The sequence below is a fragment of the Trichoplusia ni genome (genome assembly GCF_003590095.1).
Source record: "Trichoplusia ni isolate ovarian cell line Hi5 chromosome 25 unlocalized genomic scaffold, tn1 tig00002024_group24, whole genome shotgun sequence".
In the NCBI taxonomy this organism is placed as follows: domain Eukaryota; kingdom Metazoa; phylum Arthropoda; class Insecta; order Lepidoptera; family Noctuidae; genus Trichoplusia; species Trichoplusia ni.
The window spans coordinates 29,265-51,574 of record NW_020799905.1 but is presented as its reverse complement, the minus strand read 5'-3'; the positions used below and the strand labels follow the sequence as shown (position 1 = coordinate 51,574).

The 22,310-nt window shown below is 37.6% G+C and overlaps 1 protein-coding gene and 1 pseudogene across 1 annotated transcript; both read left to right on the top strand.

Moving 5' to 3' along the window:
• Positions 1-16,875: 16,875 nt before the first annotated feature.
• On the top strand, positions 16,876-19,764 carry LOC113506793 (annotated as a pseudogene).
• Positions 18,313-21,910, top strand: LOC113506791. The gene is made up of 3 exons (XM_026889631.1): positions 18,313-18,622; positions 18,936-19,285; positions 19,394-21,910. The coding sequence occupies exon 3, from the start codon at positions 19,813-19,815 to the stop codon at positions 21,463-21,465; it is 1,653 nt and encodes a 550-aa protein (XP_026745432.1). The 5' UTR covers positions 18,313-18,622; positions 18,936-19,285; positions 19,394-19,812; the 3' UTR covers positions 21,466-21,910.
• The last annotated feature ends 400 nt before the right edge of the window (positions 21,911-22,310 follow it).

The window sequence follows — 22,310 nt, the reverse complement described above, 5'->3', positions numbered from 1 at the left end:
AAAGAATACAGATTTAGGTCAATTACAGATACAAAATCACAATATTAACGCACCAAATATTGTTAAACTCAAGCAGTACTTCTCGCTGCAAACTATTTGAAAAATTTGGGTCAGTAAAAGCCCTTCTCGCTGTTAAGCCCTCAACACAGAATAGTTCCAGTCCTTCTCTCTGGCAAGTCCGAAACTAAGAGACTAGTATCAGCCTTCGTCACTGATAATGTTCAGACGTTATTGGGCCTTCTCTCCAATACGCCATTGTCACAATACATTGTGCATGAATACTAGTCGGAACGAGTCGATGGGCCTTCACCCGCATCTTCTACGTCCACTACTTCACTAATTACATCTAATTCACTAGGAACATAATCTTGTGGCATCCTTCTGATACGATCATGCGCATAAATAAATAAATTTCAAATAAACAAATCATTTGTATGTTATATTGCCGTTTAATGACTTTAAGACATATCGATCACCTTCAAGCAATTCGATAACTTTAAAAGGGCCTTTGTACTTTGGATCAAGTTTGAGTTGATTTCGCTCTTCATTTTTAATTAGAACAAGGTCGCCTACTGAAAACTTTACTAATTTGGCCTTATTTTTATCGAAACGGGACTAATCATAGATACCTCTCTTTTCCATGTTCCGCGCCGCGCCGCTTGTTCTCTCAAATTTTCCAAGTCAATAGTATTGTCACTATCCTCGACACATAAAAGATTAAGCTACCTTTCCTATGAAGAGTTCTAAAGGACTCGACTTAGTGATACGGTTAATGGTACAATTTAACGCTAACTGCACGTCCTCTAAACCATCCTTTTTTTTTTTTTAAGGCGGGGAAATCCTCATGGACACCCGCCCCCCCCCCCCCCCGGGGTGACGTCAGCCGCGTTTGATGCCGGCACGTGGTGTTACATGATATCACAACACTGTGCCGGCCGAGGGAATCCGCCGGCCGTTGGGTAGGGCCGCGAGCCGCGTTGTTTGTGGAGGCCGACGTGTAAAGAGCGTCGGCCTACTCGCCTCGTAATGGGGTCGCACCCGTCACACCGAAATGCGACCCCCCTCTCTAAACCATCCTGCCATGACCTATCCGAGGTCTCAACAGATGTCAACAAGCCTTTTAACGTCCCCATTACCCTCTATACCTATCCATTAGCCCTACTAGAACCCGTAGCGATCAAATGCAGATTAATACCATGTTTTTGTTTCACAAAAATCCTTGAAATATTTACTTGCGAAACAACGTCCCTGATCTGCTATTATTCGGGTGGGGACACCGAAAAGGGAAATACTAAATTTAAGTGCCTTAATTACGCTAGGTGTGTCAATTCGCAACTTATGGTATAATAAAACAAACTTTGTAAAAGCGTCAATAAAAACGATTACATACTCTTCGGTATCATTTTTCCCACTAAGCTTGCCCGTTATATCTGCGTGCAATGTATGCCAAGGGATACATACCTTTGGTATGGGATGAAGTTCTGCTTGCACTCTACCGGAACTAGACTTCGAAACCTTACATGTAATGCAGTTGTCTACAAATTTACGCACATATTTGGACATGTTTTCGAACTAGTAATGCTCGTAGAGCTTCTCAAGTAACTTCTCCCAACCAAGGTGCATTACTGCCTCATGCGCATGATTCACTACGGACCAACGGAACGCGCGTGGTACTATAGGTAAACAACGAGTACGATTATTTCTCTGAATTTTACGAAACAATACTCCGGAACGCATTTCGTACGTTTTAGCATCATCGGGTGGTAATAGGCTATTTTTAAGTTTGGAAACGAGAGAATGGATTTCAGAGTCGCGAAGCTGTTCTGCTAAAAGCCAGTTTTCGGGTAAATTAGCAATATCAACACGCTTTTGCTCAACTTTTTGAATCATAGCCCTTGGGACGTTTGGAAGTGGATTTCGGGAAAGAAAGTCTACATGACTCATTAATTTTCCGGGTCTATAAACTAAGTCGAAGTCGAATGCCTGAAGGAAAGCCCACCAGCGATGTACTCTAGGGGTCGGATCAACTTTATTATGAGACGTCTTTAGGGAATTGCAGTCAGTTACAACGGTAAAATGACGACCATGCAAGTAATGCCGGAAATGCTTTACAGCGTTCACCACGGCCAAAGTTTCCAACTCGTAAGAGTGGTATTTTGCCTCGGTATTTGTGGTACGCTTACTAAAGTATTCGACAACATGCATTTTATCGTCAACTTTCTGAAAGAGAATACCGCCATAACCTTCTGCACTAGCATCTGTATGCAACTCCAAAGTGAAATCAGGGTTAAAAATCATCAGAACTGGTTTGCTAGTGATAAGTGAAATTATTCGTTGTCTAATTTTTTCACGCTCTGATTTCCAAACAAATGATTTAGTAGTGGAAATAAGAAGAAACAATGGAGTCAAGATTTGTGAAAGCCCAAAATAAATTTTCTGAAATAAGAGGCAAGGCCAATGAACTGTCTAAGTTCGTGGACATGTTCAGGAGGTGGTAGCTTGGTAAGAGCTTCGATTTTCCTTGGATTAGGCTTTACTTCACCAGCAGAAATCTCATAACCAAGGAACTCAACCCGGCGTTTCAAAAAAGAGCATTTGGAAATATTAAGGGAAAAACCGGCTCTGGTTAACACCCCTAACACTTCACGCAATCGTTCCAAACCTTCGCTTTCATTTTGTGATGGTATTAAGATATCATCCATGTACAGTATAGCGTAGGAGTATACTAGATTACCTAAAGCATTTGACGCCGCGCGTTGGAACACGCTCGGTACATTGCGTAACCCGAATAGCATCGTAAGATACTCATATTGTCCATCTGGAGTTACGAAGGAAGGGCGTTCTATACTCTCCGCATTAATGGGTATCAAATTAAACCACTAGCACAGTCCAAACAGCTAAAGAAATTAGCGCCAGACAACGCAATCGCAATCAAATCTGATATTAAAGGTAATGGAAAACGGTCTGGTACAGTATTCTTATTAAGTTTATAATTGATAATTGATAATTTTTACTCACCATCTTAACATTACGCATTTTCTATCACCTAGCTCGATCACAAAGTAACATTTAACCTTAGTTTCTCACTGCTCAAATTACTTATATCACATAATACACCCACACTTCACAGTAATTACCTACAAATCTTCACCTCAATTGCATAATATTATTCAAATTATGTAAGCGTCGGTCGCCATCATTAACATAATCTATTACAACATACATTTTTGACAGCCGTATGGCACAGACAATAAATGGTGCGACCACGCATATTTTGGCGGAGTGTAGCCATTCTATAAATTTAAGTAGTTTATTGTGTAATTTTTCGTATTATTATGTACCGAGTATATATATATGTATTTTATTTATTTATGTTTGTACCCTTTTGACGTCACATTGTTAGTTTCGGCTATCGCTGAAAATCAGCGCTGTGACTTTTTCTCGCATTAGGTCGCAGCATTATGCTGAGCGAGGGCCGTATTGCGAGATTGTTACGCATACTACCCCCTCATGTTTGATTTTATATACATATATTTTTTCTTTTTTGTTATATCTTTTTCTTAGTGTGTTATGTTATGTATGCGTTCAAGTTCGCAATAAAACACTTTTTCTTTCTTTCTTTCAAGTTCGCGGTAATCTACGCACATACGATCACTGCCATCTCGCTTTTTGACTAAAATTATGGGGCTTGCAAAAGGTGAACAACTAGGACGAATAATGTTAGCTTGCAGCAATTCGTTAATTTTAGTACGCACGATTTGCCTTTCATCTGGACTTAATCGGTAGGGACGGCGTTGGACAATGAGGTTCGGATTAATTAAACGAATAGTTAATTCCCCGGTACAGCCGGGGAATTAACTATTCGACACGTGTTTTCGGTAAACCATTTACAAAATAATTAGAATAGCAATTTAGTAACAACAACTTTTGTCTATTATTCGAGGAGACATCCGAATCAATATTATGAAAAACATTTTCCGAGGGTACTTCACTAATATTAACTTCATTTAATTTTGTAATTGTCAAACTATAATTAGTCATTGTAATAGTAAAACCTAAATTTAAAATATCACGGCCTATTATCATAATGTCATGTTTTAAAGCATAGTCGGGTAGAATATGAAACAAAATTGACAGTTTATTTTCGCTAATAATAACGTTACTCAAACTTGCTCAGTACAATAAATTGTGGAATTACCAATACCAGTATGTGTACAGTTTTATCAAAACGTGTGCACGAAAATTTACGTGCTACACTTTGTTTTATGAGAGAACATTCGGCTCCGGAATCGAAATAAAATAAAAACGACTCACCCTTATATTTTAACTGGCCCGTCACGCCTTCTGTTTCGCAAAAGTCAACACGAAGCTTTTGTGATGCAGCTCCTGCGCCTGCACCTGTGGCGCTGCCTGTTCCATTCACAGTGCTGCTGCTACGTGATCCGAAGTTTGGACAATGTGTAGCAATATGCCCCTTGTCTAAATACTTGCATTGTGCAAAAGTTGAACCCACGCTTCCCTTGATGGCGTTAAGATCGAAATAGATCGCGCTATGGTTTGGTTACCGGGAAAACTATATATATTTTTATTTAATTTTGTTGTAGTTGCGATTACTTGTGATTCCTAGTGAATTAATAATACATTGTCCTTAGTGAAACAGTGACTGAGTTTCATTGAGTATTCTCGCCTTCGGACCTTGAGATCCTGTTCATGGTCCTTCGAAGTCGGATTGGCGTGAAGGTGTTTTTTGGTAGTCATCGGTGGTGGTGGTGATTATCACCCCGCAGCGTTAGTACTGGGCAGTGGATTACTGCCCAAAGCATCCCTGCAGTGAGGCGTCAGTGGCGACGTCATCGAAGCAAAGGATCCGGCCGGATGCCGGTGGAGCGACATTGCGTGGAGGAGCAAGGCAGGGGAGTTCGCGGAGTGACCGCCAGACGGCGCACAGTATGTAATATAGGCTTAGTTGTGGCCAAGTATAGTTTATGTGTTTATACGATAGCTTTTACTATTTTAGAGGCTTAACAAAGACACCGATGATTTTTTTTTAATTAGTTTTGGTTATATTGCAATTATCGAGAAAAACCCATAGAAACCATAAAAATGGAATAACTTCCTTCAGATACCTCAGTTACGAATAAATTAAATATCGTCTAGTTAAGAAATGAATAACTATAATAATGCCAAAAAACATATATGATATACTTATAATTAAGGCGTAAAACAAGTTTTTAGCAAAAAATATAAAATATTTTTAATCGGTCCCCTTCTTAATTACCGCATTTTCTTTTTGATAGAAAATGTGTGCAATATGATAATACATTTGAGTAAAAAATATCAGCGTAAAATAATAAAGGGCTTTTGAGATATATTTTTTTTAAATTTCCTGTAGGGCTGTCTCTAGCCCTCTGAAACATTTGATTAATTTATTCTGCTTATTATTAAAATTTTCATTTGATTTATACTAGGCTATTTAAATGATTATATGACACTCGCAAAACTAGCTAAACATTTTAAACCGATTTAGATAAAGGTATTCAATTTGGATTATATTTTTTACTAGGTACTATTTTATTGGTTTTAATATAATATATGGCCCATAAAGTTACACTTTGCTTAAATGCAAAAGATAGAACTTTGACAACAGAACATAAGCTGGGAGTACCTCCAATTGGTGAAGGCGGATACAGTTTTTACTGGCTAAAACTCCCGTTCATATTTACATAATTATATCAATATGGAACTTTTGTAGCTTCATATCGTAAATTTAATCGCGAAGTCATTGACCTGTTTCATCTAGCGTTAGAGTCTTCTGACCCTCTTTTGTCGAACTAAAACTTTGAAAGCCGACTATGGATAACTTGGTCATCCATGGCGACCCGCTGTTGAAAAATCGAATGATAAATTCGAGTGTGATTCTGACGATACTGACGATCACGATACTGACGATTCTGACGAAATTAACATAATACTATCATCAAACGAAATATTCATAGATAGTGATAATGACGACATTGACAAAATGTAATTTTTCTATAGTGCATAGATATTATATAACACTAATACTATAACATGAATAAATATAACTGTAAACACTATAAAACCACATACGGATTAATCGAATTGTACATACACACAATATAAACACATAACCGATGCTTATCCTTCGTGCCTGGTAAATTTCTTTAATTACATTTGGTCAACCCTATTTCCATAGAAATTTCAAAAATATTTAGAAACGCTTTATCTCAGAAGCCCTATGAGTTACGCGTGTGATTTTTTATGACATGATAAATAGCAGTTGTGTTCATATTTATAGCCAAAAATAAAATGCGGTAACATTAGGGCTTACGAGAAAATCGATAAAAAGTAAAATTAAGAAATTTTCAAATATTTCATAATCTATCAAAACTACAGCTTCTTATTTTTTTATACGAATAGATATTCTGATGTTATGTAATTTGCGTTTTATTAAAAAACGATACCACAAACACCTTAGCAGAAAAAAAAACATTAATTTTTCTAAGCGGCGGTTGACCTTTCACAAAAAAAAATATATCTCTTAAACTATAGAAAATTTTACCGTCGGCATTTTAACCAATTAGTAAGTGGGGCGTGTTCTTTCGAAATAATACATAAAATAGGACTGGCCAAAACTAAGCCTATATTACACACTGTGCGGCGCCACAAGTACGTCGTGTGGCATCGAGTATCAGTGTCAGTGAGTGCATGAAGAGAAATCGTGAGTACATTTTCGACCTTATTAATAAGAAGAATTTAACTTTAACAAGTCAAGAAAGTGCAGTAAATTTGAACTTTAAATTCACTAGATAAATAACTTAGCTGTTTATAATAGTAGTTTGGACTTGTACTAATTTTAAGCAAAAGTGGTTCAGACGGGGAACCTATGCCGGATTTTGCTTAGAAATACAAGTTTAAAACACTTGTAAAATTTTCAACATTGTTTTGGACTTATAAAATATTGAAGTAAAAAGAAACTTAGAATAATTTTGTGGTGTTGCTGAATGTGTTAACTGGACAATAAGTTTATTTATATCTTATCGAGTTGTAAGATATTTTTTTTTGTGTATTTTGTATTTTTGTGTACCTATTTGTGTTTGGTAGTTGAAAATGGAGTCGTTTAACGACATTCAGGAAGATATTAAAGCGAAAATGTTTAAGTCAAGATCTAACTTTAAGAAATGTCCTAAAGATCGACTAACTGTTTGTTATATTGAAACTAGGATTGAAAACATAGAACAACAGTGGCAATTATTCCACAAAACACATGTACAAATAATTAGTGAGGTAAAGAAGTCTGATTTATTAAGTTCGAATTATCATAAGGATGGCTTGTATGATGAGGTCGAAGAGTTTTATATAGAGTTCAAAAGCGAGTTGAAAGAAATGTTAAATAGTAAGAAAGTGTCTAGTGACACGTGTCATGTGAGTCCTGAATCTAGTTGTACTAAAGGGTTTAAAAACTTTAAATTACCGGAGGTAAAAATACCTACGTTCTCTGGTAATTATAGTGAGTGGCAGACGTTTAGAGATTTGTTTCTAGGGTTGATACACAATAATAAAATGTTAGATAATGCGCAGAAATTATATTATCTTAAAGGGTACTTAACCGGAGATGCAGAGCGCCTATTAAGAAATATTAATGTCACATCGGATAATTATACGGCTAGTTGGGCAAAATTAGAGGAAATGTACAACAATAAAAGGTTTTTAGCTAATGGGGTTTTAAAGCGGTTGTTTAATCAAAAGAGTTTAACAGTCGAGTCAGCTACTGAAATAAAAAGATTACTGAGCACTACATCTGATTGTTTGGGATTGATAAAAAATTTAGGGATCGATATTACTTCTTGGGACATCCTTATAATACACATGGTTAGTGCCAAATTGGATAAGGACACCAGAAAGGCCTGGGAATTAAAGGTAGCTTCAGATACATCAGATGATTTGCCCACTTTTGCCCAATTTACGGACTTTTTAACTGGCCGTTTTCGAGGTCTGGAAAATATAGAAAATAAAACTCCTGTTCAAAGGTCTGCGCAATCGTGCCATGTAGTAGGAAAAGTACAAACGGAGTTATCTTGCCCTTTTTGTTCTGCCGCTCATAAAGTAACTGCTTGTAAAGGTTTTGCTAAAGAAAGTAACGATACTCGACGTGATTTCGTACAGAAAAATGGGCTATGTTTCATTTGTTTAGGTAGTAACCACTCTGCTAGATTTTGTAGAAACGCCGTCAAATGCCATATTTGTAAAAGACGCCACCATACGTTAGTACACCCTAGCGGTGGCTCTGGGTCTGTCGGTGAGGACGCGGGCGTTGTTCAGAAGGAAGCAGCTTCAAGTGCTTCTAGGAATAGTATCTCAAAGGAGGATACGCAAAAGGCCGCTGTACAAGCGGAGGGATCTACTAAGCCAATAGTTTCGTGCCTTTCGACAGGGAATTGTAAGGATACGGTTTTAATACCTACAGCTTTAGTGAAGGCCAAGTCGAAGGATGGAACATATCGGGTGGTTCGCGCATTAGTAGATCAAGGATCACAAGGATCTTTTATTACTGAGTCAATGGCTCAATATTTAGGGTTAAAGAAAACTTTAACAAAACACCGTGTGACAGGTGTAGGTGGAAATAAAACAGTTATTTCTAATTCTTCCGTAGTTGTTGATATACGTTCTCGAGTGAATTCCAATTACAGCGTTCGAGTAAATGCATACGTGTTGAAGTCCATCACTTCCCTTCTTCCAGTTGTAACAGCAACCAGGGTAGAATGGGTAAGGTTGAGTGATGACGTTTTAGCCGATCCTGAGTATCACACGCCTAGTAAAATCGACATTTTATTAGGTGCTGACATATTCAGCCAAATTATTCGTGATGGAATTAAAAGGAGTACCAGCGGGTCGCTCGTAGCACAACAAACGGAATTAGGGTGGATTCTTTCGGGTGTTGTCGGTACAGAAAGTTCGTCTGACATTAGTTCATATCCTTGTATCACTGTTATGCATACCAATGTTCAGCCTGATGACTTCTTGCGCAAATTCTGGGAGCTCGAAGCGGAGCCATCGGGATCTGAAAAAATACTCAGCAAAGAGGAAGTGGAATGTGAGAATATATTTACAAATACTACAAAGCGAGATGAAACCGGACGTTATATCGTAAGATTACCGTTCCGGGATAGTAACCAAAGTTGCAAGGATGGAGGATCCAGGTTCATATCTGAAAGAAGGTTAAGGAGTTTAGAATTTAAACTTTCAAAGAATCACAAATTAAAGGCGGATTACACTGGAGTGATGCAGGAATACATAGATCTTAAACATATGGTAAAAGTATCTCCTGAAGAAAAGAATAAAGGGTTGTACTTACCTCATCACGCAGTAATCCGGGAAGATAAGCAGACAACTAAGGTGCGGGTAGTATTTGACGCTTCCTGTAAGGGAATAAATGGAGTATCGTTAAACGATAACTTGATGGTTGGTCCGACATTGCAAGCTGAATTGCGGCATACGGTTATGCGTTGGAGGAGACATCCAATTTGTATAGGTGCGGATATAATTAAAATGTATAGACAAGTTCTGGTTAATAGAGAAGATACCATGTTTCAGAGGGTTCTTTGGAGGGATGGTCCTGAAAAAGAAATTGAAGAATTTGAATTAGTGACAGTTACATTTGGCACTTCATCGGCACCATTTCTGGCAGTGCGTTCTTTACATCAGGTTGCTTATGATGAAGGAAAGGATTATCCATTAGCAGCTAAAATCATTCTTAATGATTTCTACATGGATGACTTAATGACAGGGGCAGAAACGGTGGAAGAAGGATATAGAATTCATACAGAAATAAATAACATTCTAGCTAAAGGGGGATTCCCATTACAAAAATGGATAAGTAACAGCGAAGAATTACTACAGAAGATAAGAGAAAGCAAAAGGGATAAAGCGGAAGAATTGAAAATAAAAACAGATAATATTACAAAAATACTCGGACTTACCTGGGATCCTCGCGCTGATGTCTTCCAGTACTTTGTAGAACTGCCTCTTATGACGGAACCTGTAAGTAAAAGAAAAATTATATCGGATATTTCTAGGATTTTCGACCCGTTAGGTTGGTTGGCACCTAGCATTATTGTGGCTAAAATATTGATACAAAAGCTATGGTTAGCAGGTATAAGTTGGGACGAAGAAGTACCTAGTATTTTACTAAAAGAATGGATAACTTACCGTAAGGACTTATCGTCTCTAGTGAATGTTAAAATCCCACGCTGGCTTAACACAAAATCCAGCAATGTAAAGACGGAGCTACACGGTTTTTCGGATGCCTCGAAAATGGCGTACGCTGCTGTGGTATACATCAGAGTTATAGAAGCAGAGAGTAACATACAAGTGGCGTTAGATACCTCGAAAACCAAGGTGTCCCCCATCAAACAAGTGTCGATACCTAGGTTAGAACTTTGTGGAGCCGTTCTATTAGCTAAATTGATGGTGGACGTTGCTAAAACTCTAGACGTAAACGTGGTAGATGTACACGCTTGGACGGATTCCGAAGTTGTTCTCGCATGGCTTAATAGTCATCCCAGCCGTTGGAAAACGTTTGTGGCCAATCGCATTGCAGAGATATTAAACACGTTAGATACACAACATTGGTCACACGTTTCATCCAAACAAAACCCAGCGGATTGTGCCTCTCGCGGCGTGGCTCCAGGGGAACTCAATAATACTGCGATATGGTTCAATGGACCAGAGTTCTTAAGACAACCAGTAATAAAATATAAAAAACCCAAACACTTGATGTCAACATTGGAGGAAGTGAAGGTCCATACGGGTATTATTGACGTTTCGTTTTGGGACAGATTTTCATCGCTCTTAAGGATGTTCAGGGTAGTAGCTTATTGTAGGAAGTTCTTGCAATTAAGAAATAAAGATTCTAATAAGGAAAGAAGTAAAGTGTTGTCTGCAACAGAACTAGAGGAGGAGATGGAAGTATGTATTAGAAAGGGTCAAGAAGAAGAGTTACAAGAAGAAATACAAGAACTTAAGAAAACAGGATCGTTAGGAAAAAAGGGAAAAAGGTACAAGTCATTAAACTTATTTTTAGATACTAGGGGGATAGTTAGAGTAGGAGGTAGATTAGAGATGTCTCAGTTGAGTTATGATCGCAAACATCCAATCTTATGCCTAAAGGTTCCTTCCTCACGAAGCTGCTTATAAGCGAGGCGCATCAAAAAACGATGCACGGGGGTCCGCAAGCTATGATCGCTTACTTGAGGACTCGGTATTGGATTGTAGGGGTTAAATCTTTAGTAAAGGCCTATTTTAGAAAGTGTGTAACTTGCATTAGGTATCGAATAGAGCGAGAAGCCAACTAATGGGACAGCTACCATCCTCTCGTGTTACACCAAGTAAGGTTTTTCTGCACACTGGCGTCGATTACGCTGGCCCAATTAACGTCAGAGCGTCTAAAGGACGTGGTAATACCTCGTACAAGGGGTACATCGCGCTCTTTATCTGTCTGGCTACGAGGGCGATTCATATCGAAGTAGTCAGTGATATGACGTCCAAGGGTTTCTTGGCCGCTTTTAAGAGGTTCGTGGCGAGGCGTGGGCACTGTGCAGAACTATACAGTGATAACTAATTTTGTTGGCGCTACGCGAGAGCTGCAGGAATTATTTAACGAGGAAAGGTCGAAATTCATTCCTGAATTGGTTGAGTGCTTGGCGAATAATGGTACCAAATGGAACTTTATTCCTCCTCACGCTCCAAACTTCGGCGGTCTATGGGAGGCAGGAATAAAGTCCACTAAATACCATCTCCGAAGAGTTATAGGGAACTCCTACGTTAACGTTCGAAGAACTAACGACCGTGTTAGCACAAATTGAGGCGTGCCTCAACTCGAGACCGCTTTCCTTTGTGGATGATCAAACTGAGTTAACGGTGTTAACTCCAGGGCATTTTCTGGTTGGGCAACCACTCGTTCTTGTGCCTGATTTAAATTTTGAAAAGGCTAACATTTCTAGTCTCAGACGGTGGCAACTTACCCAAAGAATGTTACAGGACTATTGGCGGCGGTGGTCACAAGATTACCTTAATCAATTCTTGCAACGTCATAAGTGGGCTCACACAAATCCGGAGCCAACGATAGGTAATGTAGTTTTGATAAAAGAGGATGATTTGCCTCCTGGTAAGTGGTTAATGGGAAAGATTGAGCTGAAATATTCTGGCCCTGATGGAATTACTCGAGTCGTTACTGTAAGAACTAAAAATGCCCTGATATAGAGACCTGTAACTAAGTTGGCCATTCTTCCTGTTGCAACTTTAGTATGTGTTCATTAGATATAAGTTAAGAATTATTTTCATGGATGTATCTAGTTTGTAAGAATAACTAAATTGTTATTTTTGTCTGTGATGTGGTTGTGTTTACTTTGTTTTTTTTATGTTTCTATATAATGTATGTTATTATTTGTATTTTAATTATTGTACCTGTGCCCCCATATTGTTAAACATGTTGCATGGTGGGCGGTTTAGATTAAGAGAAGGACATCCTGCAATATCAAGGACATAGTGGGCGGAATGTCTAAATACTTGCATTGTGCAAATTTGAACCCACGCTTCCCTAGATGGCGTTAAGATCGAAATAGATCGCGCTATGGTTTGGTTACGGGCAAACTATATATATTTTTATTTAATTTTGTTGTAGTTGCGATTTCTTGTGATTCCTAGTGAATTAATAATACATTGTCCTTAGTGAAACAGTGAGTGAGTTTCATTGAGTATTCTCGCCTTCGGACCTTGAGATCCTGTTCACCCCTTCTCGCCACAAGTAAAGCAGATCACGTTTTTCTTCATGCTGGAAGTAGTTGCCGACGAAAAGCTTGCGTTTGGTTTCGGAGTGTCCATGGTAGACGTATGATTAAACTTCCTTTTCCGACAATCAATCAGTTTATGCCCGGCCTTGCCGCAATAATGGCAAGTTACATGTTCAGAAGCAGAGGATCTAGAACGTTTGTTATCCGGTGCACTGGTGTCACGGTCATATTGCTTGCGCTTCAAATAAGAAAACGAATTCAATTCCTGGAGTAACTTGCTTCTGTTTGAAATGTCGGTGGTGAAAGCCAGGCGATGAAGTCTGTTATCAAATTGTGAAGTGTGAGCCAGTACGTACGATGTACAAATTTCTTCGGCAGTAAGGTTCTTCCATTTTGCCATCACTGACGTCATCAATCTACTGGCATATGCGGCTAGACATTCTCCTTCTTTAGGACGACTGTTATTGATGTTGATGAGAGTCGCTGCCGCGGTTTCAGCACAATCGTAACGAGCGAGAAACAGCTCCTTGAAATAGTTCCAAGTCATACCTGAGTACGACACCTGAGACAGCCACGGAGAGGCGCTACCTTTCAGCGATTTGCTGAGTGCAATAATTAGAGCACCTCCTTCCAATGGCTGCTCTGCCATGCAGATGTCAAAGGTCGAGCACCAAGCACGTGCGTCGGCATCGCTGGAATCAGGATTGAACTCGGGAAGTGTTGGTGCACGCTGACGGGACGTTATAGCTTCTATTAGTTGCATCATGTTACGTTGCTGAAGTTCGAACATCATTTGCCACTGATTTTCAGTCGTCGATGGTGGTTGCGGTGCCTGAGTGTATCCCACTTCTGATGAGGGCGAGTGCGACTGGTTAGCGGCACAGCCGTCATCAGTAAGGTTCTCTGATAGCGGGTTCATAGCGTCGACTTTTATAATAAAATAGGAAGGTAACTTCTCACAATCACTTTATTTCACTGTAATGAAAAAAAATAACAAACTTTGTATTAAAGCACTAATTTAGTGGAACGAGTGAACTAGCGGTCCCGTTTGGAGGGTCCGATCTACTCCACGGCTCGCTAAAGACTCCCCTCACCAAACTTCGGTCGCCCCTCCAAACGATTCCGCTCACGTGACTTGCCTATGACGTCACGGCGTTTACCCGGTTCAGTACTAAGAAATCAATTGAATTACTAATTGTTACAAAATTATCGTAATCGCCGACCTATATTTCTATAACACTTTGTGATATTTTATACTAATTCATTTTAAAGCTGAACCTGGATTAGACTCACATCCTATTTCTATTTTCTGGATGTTTCGTTTTAAAGGGAGGAGGTGTTACACCTCTAAGATGCTACTCAATCGTCTACTTGCATATTTATAATCTTTGTACCGCTTGTCCTACAAAACTGCATTTATCTATGTGAAATATCAGCAATAATTGACTATAAATGCTCATACTTATCCAAAATAGAGTCAGTTTGTCAGAGTTTAGGTTCAAGGTGCTGATATAATTGTGATCTTCGGATCCGCCCCAACTTGTTGGTTTCAGCTAAAATCCCTGCACCTAACCGGGTCGATATAACCCTTCACTAGGGTAACCGCGCAATTGTGAGTGTAGTCCAGTTGAAGTACTTACTTAGTACGTAAACCTTTAAAGATAATTTTTATTTAAAAGTGTAGGTTGTAAAATTTGATAAATAAACTACTGTGTAACTTGAACAAGCAGGCTTCGTAAAAGGAAAAGGTACCCGTGAGCAAATTCTGACGTTGCGCCCGATTATTGAGAAATCCCGGGAATTCAACAAGCCGGCTTATATTTGCTTTGTTGATTTTTCGAAGGCATTTGACTCCGTAAAATGGCCCTTACTATGGAAGACTTTGCTAGAAATGGGCACGCCGAGACATCTTGTTCACCTCCTAAGACGTTTATACGAGGATGGAACAGCGTCAGTAAGAACAGATGACGTACTTTCGAGCCATTTCCACCCCAGTGCAGGAGTCCGTCAAGGGTGTATCATCTCTCCCGTTCTGTTTAACATATATACAGAACTCATAATTAAATTTATTTTTTAAATTTTTTTAAATTTAAATTTATTTATTGTGTAACTAGGACTAGATTACATGACAGTAGTTTTATGACAGTATAAGCAGGCACAGAGTTAGTATTAATCTAGTTAATGGGTTGAGTACTGTTCTCCTAGATAGGCTACAAAATAGCCTGTGTTTAGGAAAGACAGTTCTGGTCCCAAATCTTAGTAGAAGACAAAACTGTTGCACGTGTTATGATCAAAAATAACATATTAAGGTTTGTAAAATTTTAAATCAAAATTAAAATGTACTGCCGGTAATTGTAGCAATAGGATACCTTTCTAATTCTGCCGTATTAAACTAAGAAAATAATAAAATAAATGGAATTAGTGTTATATGATATTATTTTTTTTTTTTTTTTTTTTTTTTTTTTTTTTTTTTTTTTGTTTTTTTTTGTGTGTTTTGATAGTATGTATAGTTATTTTATTCAGAACCTTCAGTTTCTGATAGTTGTTTTTGTAGTGCTGCGCATTTTTTGATAGTTGAGCGTATTATTTTGTTTTTTTTTGTTTAAGTTTTTTTAATGAGAATTGTTCTCGAAGACTGGACGGACGGTATTGCAATCGGTGGCTTGAAGATCTCAAACCTGCGATACGCGGATGACACCACTCTCTTCGCTACTAGTATTCGCCACATGGAGGATCTGCTACGCAAGCTGGAAAGTGTCAGCCTCGCATTTGACCTTAAAATTAACCGCAGCAAGACGAAGATGATGATTGTCGACCGTGCCAGCAATAACTCGCCAGAAGTCACTCAAATTGCGAACTGCGATGTGGTCCAATCATACATTTATCTTGGAGCGTTAATCACAAATAATGGCGGGTATGCAAAGGGAAATAAAGCGGCGTATGGCGATTACTAGGTCTGCCATGGACAAGCTCAAGAAAATATGGAGGAACTGAAACATAACAAAACCCACAAAAATCCGGCTTGTCAGAGCACTTGTATTCCCCATATTCCTGTACGCTGCGGAGACGTGGACCCTACGTGAGAGCGAGCGGAAGAGGATAGACGCTCTAGAAACGTGGTGCTGGAGAAGAATGCTTGGGGTGTCGCGGAACGAATTCCGAACAAACGCCATACTGCAGGAACTCGGCATCAAGCAGCGTTTGTCTTCCGTAGTACAAACTCGAATCTTAAATTTCTTTGGGCACGTTTCCCGGCGTGGCGATAAGTCGATAGAGCGCCTAGTAGTGCAGGGCAAAGTTGAAGGCACTCGGGCACGAGGTAGATCGCCTATGAGGTGGACGGACCAGATAAGAGCAGCTGTGGACAGTTCCCTGCACGTCTGCACCAGAAAGGCGGCCATCAGACAGGAATGGCGGCGTATAGTTAGGCGAGCCACTAACAGCTGAAATGACGACCACGACCACTCTGCCAAGAGTGCAACGACTAAGAAGAAAGTGTAACTCGAAGTGTGTTTTTTTATAAAACTGCCGAGTCGCTCAGACTAACAGCACGATGGGCCCGCGCAAAATAAAGGTGTAGTCAAACTACCACCGATTCACATTCCTTCCTTTGATGGTAAAATAAACAACTGGCCGGTTTTCTAAGAAACATTTAAATCAAATATCCACAATAATTCATATCTTACAGATTCCCAACGAGTCCAATATTTAGTAGGTAGTCTCAAAGGCAACGCTTTACTACGCAATAACCGCCGGAAATATTTTTAGACACCAGAAACTGCTAAATAATACTGTGCAAAAACTAAAAGGAGGTTCGGAGTGGGTTGGAGATATCAACGAAGGCATAATTTGCGCATAACACCGCAGCAAAGAAGAATATTACATCAATAAAGTTTTGAGGTTAGATCATAATCTTTTTCGCAAGTGACTATTTTGACTTTGACAGTTCTAGTGAAGCATTGACAACTTGTCACAGATATAAGAAAAATAGTAACTTCTCTATCGACTGACTTATACATCAGTGTTACCAGTGTTGAAAAAATTACGTTTCGTTTCACCTAAAATGGAAACACAATTCCAACTTTTGTTTCATAAAATGAAATTAGAAATGCAACAACAATCTGTGGAAATTACTGAATCCATTGCAAATAGCATTATGTCTAGACTGGATGAAAAAATAATTTCGATAATAGAAGAAAACAAAAGCTTAAAGTTAAAAATAGAAACTCAGGAGAAAGAAATAGAATATTTAAAAAGAGAAAAAAGAAATAACAATATAATTATATTTGGTGTGGAGGAAGTAGAAAAATCAACATTGGAACTAATGGATAGGATAACGAAAACATTTGAAAGCGACATAAATATTGATATCGAAGAAAATGCAATTAACAATTTATATCGATTAGGGAAAAAAGTACAGAAAGTAACAAACTAAGGCCAGACTTCTGTTCTTTCGTTAACAGGGAAAAAGAATGAGATAATGAAAAACAAAAAACATCTTAAGGAGATATATGTCACTGAAGACTATCCAAAAGAAGTTCTGGCCAAAAGGAAGGCGTTGCAGGTGGAGATGGTGGAAGAAAGGAAAAAAGGGAAAAAAGCGTTTTTGAAATATGATAGACTTGTAGTGAAGGGAAATGTTACAACTAATGAAAAAAGGAAACGGAGAACTTGCTCTTCACCTCACTCCTCGGACACTAAACCTAAAAAACAACAAGTCACTGAACCCTTTAAGGCCAATAGAACTAACGCATTTGATATGATGAGAATGAGATCTAATTCTTTTACTAACGCCCCTACAAACAAGCAACAACTAACTCTCGGCAATTGGAAAATCCAACAAAACCAAGAAGCAAAAATACACTCAAGTAAAAAATTACATCCTCCCCCAAGCCGACTGGTCTTCGCGGGGGAAAACGACCAAAACCCTCTAAGGAAAGACAAACGAAAAAGAGATAACAACTTCAACATATGTACATATAGCGACGCTTACATACACGTTCACTAAAAACTCCAGAGAAACTTATTGAACTAGAAACAGCAATAGACGAAATCAATTGGGATATTATTGGATTAAGTGAAGTGAGAAGACTAGGAGAAGGAATAGAAGACCACGGGAAGTATTTAGTTCATTAGAAAGGAGAAACACCAGGGCAATACGGTGTTGGTTTTTAAATTAAAAAGAAATCCACCGACAGAATCGAAGAGTTGAAAGGCATATCGTAGGATCGTAGGAAGACGCGGTTATGGCAACAGGAACAAAAACGGACAAAGATTGGTTTACTTCGGCTTTGAAAACAAATTAAGTATCCTGAATAGTTTCTTTAGAAAGAAAAATAAAAAGAAGTGGACGTGGACTTCCCCAAATGGGCTCATTAAAAACGAAATTGATTATATCGTGACAAATAAACCAAAAGTTTTCAATGATATGTCAATTTTACATAATTTTAATTTTAATTCGGATCATAAAATGATTCGTGCCATATTAAGAGGTACATATCGCCTCTTTACAAGAGCAACGTGACATCTCATAAAAACGTTTTTTTTTTTTTTATTTGATATTCAAAACCGCGATGTCGAATTTTATTTTCTACAAAAACGCGGTATTTTAAAAGTGAATGTTCGAGAAGCTATGAGTGAAAGAGACGACATGACCGTGGCAAATGGCGTTATCACGTTGTCTCTTTCGGTGTGGCGCACGACTTCGACAACGCGACGCGTTAGTTTGCCCCGCACGCGCAACGAGTGAAGTGCTCCTGCTTTTCACAAAAAACGTGGCATCACGAGTATACCACGTTTTTAGTGCAAAGGTATGTTTCTTGTTGTTTTTTACTTTAACTTGATTAATGTGATATTAGTTATTTAACTCGTTTTTGTTGTAAAACTCATGAGTATTGAGAATGAGATTATGAATATTGTCACATTATTGATGAAAAAGTTACAAGTTTTCCTTGTGATATCTTTGAATGTAACCATGTTGTTGATGAATCGTTTTCAATTACTGTGGGTTATTTTATTTTACATCACTATTTTTGAAAACCTTTAAGTTTTGGAATATATCATGCTAAAATGTTACATTATACATGCTAAAATAAAGTAACTTTTACGAATTTGTTTTTTCAGATGGCATCACGATCTAGGATGTTAGTTCAATTAGCTACAGGTGTTAAAAATAATTTAAGTGTACAACAAAGTGATTCAAACTCTCAGATAGATACTTTAACACAAGATGAGAATGAAAATGCCAAAAGCTCGACCAATACATTGCAGACATCAACAGCAGGTATTTTTTTACTTGTACTGATAATATATTTTTTTATTCTAGTTATGTTCCTATAATTTCATTATTTCATTCCTTTTTGTAGACAAAGACATCGCATTAGATTCCATCCGACCTCGTAGTAATTCGACTAGTAGCAGCGGTTCCTCTAGTTCTAGCAGTTCTTCAAGCAGTGGCCCATCTGTGTATCAAGGTAAGTTAATTTATATCCCACTATTCTCACAAAATTCGAGGGTAATTGATCAAATCAATACCACACCACTACACTTCAAGAATTTTGATTGCATTTATAACGTTTCAGACAGCGACGACTCAGTAAAGGATCCTGATTATGAAGCCCAACCAAAAAAACGTGCTGAGTATTCTTCTGATACTGACGTGGAACAAAATATCACTACTAACTATATAAACATTTCGGATGATCAACATTTGGTAACATCTAATATAGTTTCAACAAACATTGAAAACTCCGAGGAACCACTTTCGTCTACAAACGAACATGCTATGGTATCCAACGATCTCGGTGTCATAGAGAACAGTGAATCTTCTGCGATTGAAAACGTAAGTAATGGAAATGCTGTAGGGCTTATAGTGTATAATTCTAGTCCAACTAAAACTGGTAAAAAAAGAAGACTTAATGTAGCAAACTGGAAAGTCAATGTAGCTAAATGACTGAGAAATAGTGGGAAGCCTTATCAATCTACCAAATAAAAAAAAAACATGCCAAGTCGTGAATTGAAACCTTCTTGTAAAGATAAATGTAAATTTAAATGTGGGTTTAAATTTACAGAGGAGCAAAGACAGACCATTTTAAATGATTATTGGAGCTTAGGTGCAATAGAAAAACAATGGACGTTTATTGCTAATAGCGTAGACATAGTCATCCCAAAACAACGTTACGTTAAAGTTGATTCGGATGGAAATGTTGCAACTATTCGAAACAACAACAACGCTTTCTTTTTGACTATTTCTGGTGAAAAAACAAGAGTTTGTAAATTGTTTTTCAAAAATACTTTGGGGATTAATAATCGACCCATAGAGACTGCTTTGAAAAAGAAAAATAGCAACACTAATATTTCTTCCATGAAAGATAACCGAGGTACTCATTCAAACCATTATGCAGTGGACGAAAGCATTAAAAATGGCATCAAATTGTTTATTGAGTCTATACCGAAGATTGAGTCACATTATATCCGGGCTAACTCAAAACGAAATTATATTGATGGTAGCAAAGCTGTCACAGATCTTCATAGAGATTATGTAGAAAAATGCAAATCCCAAAACGTCCCCTATGGAACCTACATTACATTTTATCGTATTTTCACACAAGATTTTAACATTTCGTTTTTCACTCCTAAAAAGGATTTATGCGATATTTGCGAAGCCTATAAAAACATCACAGATGAAGAGAAACAATCTAAGAAACAAGATTATGAATTACATCTTAAGGAAAAGAATTTGTCTCGTATTGAAAAAGAAAAAGATAAGAACAACAAAAATATTTTAGTAGCGGTCTATGATCTTCAAGCAGTGTTCCAATGCCCCAAAGGAGACATCTCAGTTTTTTACTACAAGTGCAAACTAAATGTACTTAATTTAACAATTTATAACTTACAAAATAATTTAGTTGAGAGTTATGTATGGGATGAGTCTAACGCCAATAGAGGTGTCAACGAAATAGCTACCTGTGTTTACAAATACCTGGAGAAAATTTCGGCAACGGCTGAAGACCTCGATGTTGTCTTTTATTCAGACAATTGTGCCGGACAGCAAAAAAATAAGTTCATGATCTCAATGTACACTTACGCAGTCAAAACTCTGCCAAATCTCAGATCAATTACACACAAATACCTCGTTAAAGGACATACGCAGAACGAGGGCGATTCAGCTCACTCTCAAATAGAGAGAGAAGTTAAAAGGCAATTGAGATCAGGACCAATGTATACACCTGACGCATTTATCGGGGCTATAAAGGCGGCACGGAAAAAAAGCGAGCCATTTCATGTTAATGAAATGTGCTTCGATGATTTTTTTGATTGGAAAAGTATATGCACTCAAATGAACTTTGCAATAATGAAAGATGAAGACAATAATTCTGTGAAACTGGCTGGACTGAAGATGATAAAAGTTCAAAGCTCTGATCCCGATGCCATATTTTTCAAAGAATCGTACGCTGACGAATTATTTAAGAAAGCTATAGTGGTGAAAAAAAAGAGAAATCATAATAGTCAAAGCATTAATTTAGATTTGCAAAAGGCCTATCTTCAAAAACCTGGACTAGCAGAGCGAAAAAAAGCTGATCTCATGGATTTGGTCAAAACAAAAAAAAACCTCATTCCTAGATACCACAAGCCATTTTACGAATCGTTGTAATAAGACTGATTAAGTACAAAGATTTTTTGAATTGTATTTTTTAGAAATATTTAATTGCTACATTCAAAATGATAGTGTTTTTATTAGTATTAAGAGAATTTGTGATTCTATGTTTATGAAGGGTGATAGCAATGTTCCTATTTTGAATTTCTAAGTACTATAAAACTGGGTGCCATAATTGTGTTAGAACTTAGAAGACGTTAATTACCATTAGATAACTTTAAGTACAGTTATCTTTTTGATTTTTTATTTGTATGAAAGTAATTTTTTAGTTACCTTATAATTTTAATTAAAGCTAGTACTAAGTACTATGTGATTGATTGATAGTCCAGTCAAAATAGACATTTGACTTAGCCAAAATTCGCATAGAGCTGAAAATTGGCGGAGACGTTAAATACATAATTATAAAGAAAATATCAAAAGTCCCCTTCGATCCCACTTCTGCAAAAAAAAAATATTCAAGGTCAAACATGCAAAATTAAGGTTTTTTCCATTTTTCTCCAAAACGGTAACTTTTATCGTAAAATAATACAGACAAAAGTTGTAGATCATACAATTCTCTACAAAAATGGTTCAGTCACTTTTTCTCTTACGACTCACCATTCGTGAGATATTGCGGTTTTAATCATTAATATTTTACATAAATGCATATTTTACGTAATATGCACAAATTTCCGCACCACCTATGGGGTAATGTACTCGGCGCATTTTTTTTAACGTGGTTTCCCCAGTAGGTATAGTCCACGATCTATTTTAATAAAGAAAATTTGATCAGATTGTATCCTATTGATTGAAAAAATGGTAATATTGCAAGTGATCTTCTCAATGTTAAGTATTATATTAGA

Excerpts from the sequence above, each read along its gene's own strand:
- LOC113506791 (XM_026889631.1), top strand. The coding sequence starts at position 19,813 with ATGCCAAGTCGTGAATTGAAACCTTCTTGTAAAGATAAATGTAAATTT.